The 6,048-nt window shown below is 45.2% G+C and overlaps 1 protein-coding gene across 1 annotated transcript in view; it reads right to left on the minus strand.

Moving 5' to 3' along the window:
• The window catches only part of COL26A1 (collagen type XXVI alpha 1 chain), a 186,979-nt gene that overhangs the window by 106,387 nt on the left and 74,544 nt on the right, over positions 1 to 6,048 (minus strand). The window contains 1 exon segment of the mRNA XM_011371581.1: positions 1,035 to 1,132. Within this exon segment, the coding sequence (XP_011369883.1) occupies positions 1,035 to 1,132 (98 nt within the window).

The raw sequence follows: 6,048 nt of genomic DNA on the forward strand, positions 1-6,048 counted from the left end.
TTTATACTCAACCCCTTCCTTCAGCTCAGCTTTGGGCCACAAGTCCACTGAAGCATCATCATCATCATTACTATGACTGCTATTTCTATCATTATATTATTAATTGTATCCTAAAGCATTTTAGGCTGTTTATAATAAAAGCACATATTTAACTTATAATTTATAATACTTAATTATCCTCTTGCTTATATTATAAAAGCATAGATAGATATACATATCAAAATCAGTAAATTAGGTAATAAAAAAGATGAGAGAGAATAATTTTGTTAGAAAGTCAAGGTTAAGGAGAACTACTGTTTCAGAATACGAAATTGGCCACTGAGCCTTCGGACCAGCCAGGTATGCTGGGAACAAGGTGTGCTGCAAACCTGTTCCTTAGGGAGGACCTGCTTTCCCTGGATGTGAACATGGCAGAGATTTGTTGCTGGCGATCTCTTCCTTCCACTGTGGCTGTTTGGTCCCATTGGGCTCCAGAGCCAAGGTGAGCCTAGCAGCACAGGACTCAGAAGGAACGCCCAGCTCTAGGCCCCATTCTCTGTCTTCCCTCTACACATCAGCCCAGCAGAAGGACAGGACCCGCCAAGTGAAGCCTTCCTTCTGCTGCGACCCACCAGGTGCATCTGCCTCATTCTACAATAGACATGGCTCCAAGGCTGGTGGACCATCGTCTGCACTTGCTCAAAGCCCAAACTTCCTGCTCTGCCTGCTGTAATTTCTGGGTAAGTCAGAGCCAGAGAAAAAGAAATAGACTGTAAGTCGAATCCCCTCTCCCAGGCCAGGACACATGGGTCTCTTCCATCCTCCACCAACCTCTGCACACAAGGACCCCACCTCAGCGCCATGGGCAGGGTGGCAGCCTCACTCCAGTTTAGCCAGTCCAAAGCATTTGGTCATGTGTTGCTTGGGAAAAGGAAGACAGAATGTGGAGAGACAGAGACCTGCTCACAGGAGGTGGTCGGGGGAGAAGCCCCCAGGACTCTGCAGCCCAGCCTGGCCAGTGCCTAGTGCCTGACCCCATTCTCCAGTGGACTCACCCTCGTCACAGTTGCTCCCAGTAAAGCCAGGACAGCATCTCCACTCCAGCGCCGTTACCGTTCGGTAGGACACTCTGTATGTGGGTCTGATCAGAGTCCTGTAACTAACACAAGGGTAGCGTCAGGACAGTGTGAGCATCCAACTGCCCCCCAGAGCCCACCCCTGCAGCCATCCCAGGGTTCTGAGAGCCACCCAGCCAGTGTAGCCCATCACTCCAGCTTTGTGCCACTGGCTGTGTGGCCCTGGGCAAGTGACCAGCCCTCCACGCAAGAGTGATCTAGAGTCTTTTCCAGCTCTGTCTTCCTGAAAGTCTCCAAGTGTGGCCATCTATGGTGGAGAAATGTCCTGCACACTGACTGCTATGGAATGAATTGTGTCACCCAGAATTCATATGTTAAAGCCCTAACTCCTCGATATGACTGTATTTGAACACAGGGTCTTCAGGAGGTATTTAAGGTTTAATGAGGTCCTAAGGGTGGGACTCTAATTCAATAAGACTGCTGACCTTATAAGAAGAGGAAAAGAGAGTCGCTCGCACACACACATTATGAAAAGGCCATGCGGGGACGCAGCGGAAGACAGCCACCTGAAAAAATTAATTTCTATTGTTTAAGCCACTCAGTCTATGCTATTTTGTTATGGCAGCCTGAGTGAAGACAGTGACCAAAATAACGAATAAGGGAAAAGAAATATCATGAGAACCTGTGCAACTTCCAACCACCCACAGGCGCAGGTCACTGAACTCCAACCTTTTCCCCAGTCTTATTTCTTTTGGTTGATTCATCCGCTGAATACTTACTGAGCACCAACTACATTCTATAATGTGGTCACAGACTGATAAAACTGAGTCTCTGTCCTCAAGAAAATCACAGCCTTCAATGAAAATTTAGAATCTAGTAGTGGGACCTTTGAGGCAATAAAATGTTCTGCAACGGCTATGGATTCCGTGGTAAAATTTCACAGTCCTACAGTTTCAAGTTTTTCTTAAAAATAAGTTATATGCTTCTTTTGTATCAAGTTCTTTGGGGATTTTGTAAGACTCCAAGAATAGTGAATATAACATAAATGACCAAATTTCACAAGAGGGAAACATTCAGCTTCATTATCAGCTTTACGTGCATCATTATAACTTTGCTGCTTGATCAAGTTGGCACAATTTCCTCTTGAAAACAAAAGTACATGACTTCACAAAATTTGAATCTGCTGACACTGAGCAACTTAATCGGTTAATAGAAAAATTATAAATTAATTGGTAGCAGCAGGCGTGATGTTTCCAGATGCACAAGATGCACTGTTGACAGGAAAACATACGAGTCACATCTTGAATTTCGGAAGACTGCACTAAATCTGAAAAGTCCTGTTACACTAATTTCTCTTTTTAAAAAATCCTCTCACTCATGTTTTGTAAACATTCCAGCAAACCAGTTTCCCTCTGGAGATCTAAGGGGATATGTGACTGTGTGCAGCCAGGGGCAGAAGCCTTTGAGTGAGGAGCCAGAAGTGTGCATGGAGGGGTGCCCACAGCTGGGGCCTGCGGAGCAAACCCAGGCCTTTGGACTCTCAGATTCCCCTGTCCCCAGGAAACAGCTGGCATAGGCCCATGAGGTTGGGGAGTGGCAGCAGTGTCATCGTCACCTCTCCTTACAGCAGTTGGCCTGGTGGGACATAGGTGCATTGATGAGCTTGAGCCCAAGGAATACAAATAGACTGCATAACAAACACACACTCATACACTTTCATACTGGCACACACATTCATTCACACACTCACATGCCCACACATTCACAAAGTCACATACATACACACACGCACACTTGCTCACATGCTTTCACACATACACTCTCACACACTTACACATGTTCACACACTCAACACTCACATGCTCTCATTCACAGGCTCATACCCTTATACCTCCTTCCTGGTGCAGATTTCCCCAGCCTGAAACAGGCCTAGCTGGGAGAGGGAAGAAGCTTTAATTTGTATTTAAAATGCCAGTTTTATTTTGGTCATTGTTTCACAATATATGTAAATCAAACCATCATGCTGTATACCTTAAACTTATATAGTGATGTACATCAATTATTTCTCAATTAACCTGGGTAAACAACAACAACAAAACAAAAACAAAAACAAAATTATCTAGAAAAAAAAGATACCAGTTCTAAAATTAATTTCTGGAATAAGATTACTGCTCCAGCTGAGAGAACCTGAAAAGCTTCGGAATCCACCCGGGGCTAACATGCAGGGCAGAAGGAGGTCAAGTAGCTTGTTGCTTGTGTCCTGTCCAAAGCATCTGATGCCATGAACAGGTCCCTCCCATAACCTCAGCACCATAGGGTAGAACAGGAGTCCCCAAGCCCTGGGCCACCGACCAGTACCTGTCCATGGCCTGTTAGGAACCGGCTGCACAGCAGGAGGTGAGCAGCGGGCAAGCCAGCAAAGCTTCATCTGTATTTGCAGCCACTTCCCAGCACTAGTACCACCACCTCAGCTCCACCTCAGATCATCAGGCATTAGATTCTCATAGGAGCACCAGTCCCTGGTGACAAAAAGGGTGGAGACTACTGGGGTTGATGAAGCCCTGGGCTGCAAGGCACAAGCCCTGGGCTTTGAGCTCTGTCCCTAGTTCATGAAGTGGACTTGCACACATTCCTTAACCTCCCTGAGCCTGTTTCCTGGTCTGCATGATGGAGACCAGAATTTGGGGTGTGAGGCTCACTGGGAGGGCAAGTGTGCAAGGCACTAAGAGCAGAAAGGGGTGCACAGATCCTGGGTTTGCAAAATGCAGATCTGATCTCATTACTCCCAGGCTGCACCCACTGTGATCAGGAGAGTCTGAGCCACAAGCTGCCCCTCCCTCAGCTTCCAGCCCTTGAGCCCTCCAAATGCACCAGGCATTCTTCAGTCCATGTCTTGAATGACAATAATGATAAAAATAATAATACATATAGATATAAGATGAGCTTTGATTGAGTGCTCACCATGTACCAGGCACGGTTCTGAGTGTTTTACATTTGCTGACTCATAACAACCCTAACAGTTGGACACTATTACTATTCTTGATTTACAGATGAGAAAAACTGAGGCACAAAGAAGTTAAGTAACTTTCTCAAGGTTGCACTGCTAGTAGAACTAGGATCCAAATGCAAGCAGAATTGGCAGAGCCTAGTAATACTAGTTTGTGTCCATTTGGTACGGGGGAACAGTTTTCCTTTCTACATGTGCATAAGGTACTGATCTTGGGCCCTTGAACCAGAGGGAGAGCTTGGCCCCTAGAGAAGTTCTTTCCGCCCCTCATTCTGAGGCCATGGGCTGGTCCGTCCCACTCAGGGATCAGAAGCAACCAAATAGCCTGTGAAGTCCTGGAACAGGGCACACCAGTAGGTGGCGCTGCATCATCAGCCCAGAGGGCTAGGGCTCAGCATGGCTGACCCCTCAAGTCTAACCTGAATGCCCAAGGCAGGCTCAGTGTTGTGTCCTGTCCCTCAGTCTGGGCAAGAATCTGAGGACCTTCGCCCTACTATATCCATGAAGAACTCCCAGCCCTTCCGCTGAGGTCCAATCTGCAAACCCAGTGATCTTTCTGAAATGCAGATCTAGTTTTATGACTGCCTTCTCTTAAAACCTTCCATGACTCCCACAGACTGAAGACCAAACTCTTCAGGCCAGTAAATAAGACTCTGCCTACCCTTCCATCAACCCTCCTTCTGCCAGCACCAGCCAAGGCTCCTACCGCCAGCACACAACAAGCTGTTCTTCCTGCCCCTGGGGCCTCTGTATGTGCAGGCTCCTCTGCCTACCTGTCCTTCTCTTTTACTCAACCTGAGAAAAATCCCCAGGAGCTTTCAGAGTGTGACTCAAATGTCCCCTCCTTAGTGAAACACTCCCATCCCCTGGCCAGAGTTCACAGGCTCCCTCCTCAGCCTTCCCACAGCACCTTATACTGAGCTTGGTTTTAACCCAACACTCATCCTTGCACTCAGCAGATACATACCAAGAGCCTGCTGTGTGCCAGGCACAGAATACAAGAATGAAGAATGCAGGCACCAGCTTCGCTCTGTTAGAGCTTATGGCACTAACCATACATTGCACATGAGTATATAACCATGCACTGTGATAAATGCTATGAAGGACAGCACTGAGTTCACGCCTCACATATAATGAGTTTTTTCCTTGTGTTATTAAAATATAATTTACATAGAGTAAAATAGATAAATCTAATGTTTAGCTCTTTGAACTTTTACCTATGGGCACACCAACATTCTCATCACTCTAAAGTCCCTTGTGCTCCCTCAGTGTCAATTACCTACCCCCTAGATATAACCACACGCCTGACTTCTCTCACCAGAGATTGGTTTTGCCTGTTGTAAAATTTCATATAAATGGAATCTTACAGCATGCACTCATTTGTGACTGCCTTCTTTCACACATCCATTATGTCTGTGAGGTTCATCCATGTTAAGTATAGTCGCATTTGTTCCTTTTCGTTGCTAAATAGTATTCCATTATATAAATATACTATAATTTGTCCCTTCTACTATTGGTGGGCATTCAGGCTGTTTCCAGTCTTGAGCTATGATGGACAAAGATGCTATGAGGATTCTCATATAAGTCTTTGTAAACAGACGGTTTCATTTCTCTAAAGGATATACCTAGAAATAGAATAGATGGGATGTAGGCTGGATATGTTAACTTTAGTAGATGGTACAAACAGGTTTCTATGACTTGTTTGAATAAACCAGTTCACACGCCTAGCAGCAGTGTTTGAGTTCCAGTTGCTCTATAACCTTGCCAGCATTTGATATTGTCAGTCATTTTCATTTTAGTCATTCTAGGGTGTATGTAGTACTCTTTCATTATGGTTTTAATCTGCAATTCCTGTTGACTAAATAAAGTAACCCCTTTTCATGTTTGTCATTTGCATATCTTCTTTTGTGAAGAGTCTGTTCAAGACTTTTGCCCACTTTTACATTGAGTTTTATTTCTTTTTCTTATTGATTTATAAAATATATA

Source organism: Pteropus vampyrus, unplaced genomic scaffold (genome assembly GCF_000151845.1).
Source record: "Pteropus vampyrus isolate Shadow unplaced genomic scaffold, Pvam_2.0 Scaffold193, whole genome shotgun sequence".
In the NCBI taxonomy this organism is placed as follows: Eukaryota; Metazoa; Chordata; class Mammalia; order Chiroptera; family Pteropodidae; genus Pteropus; species Pteropus vampyrus.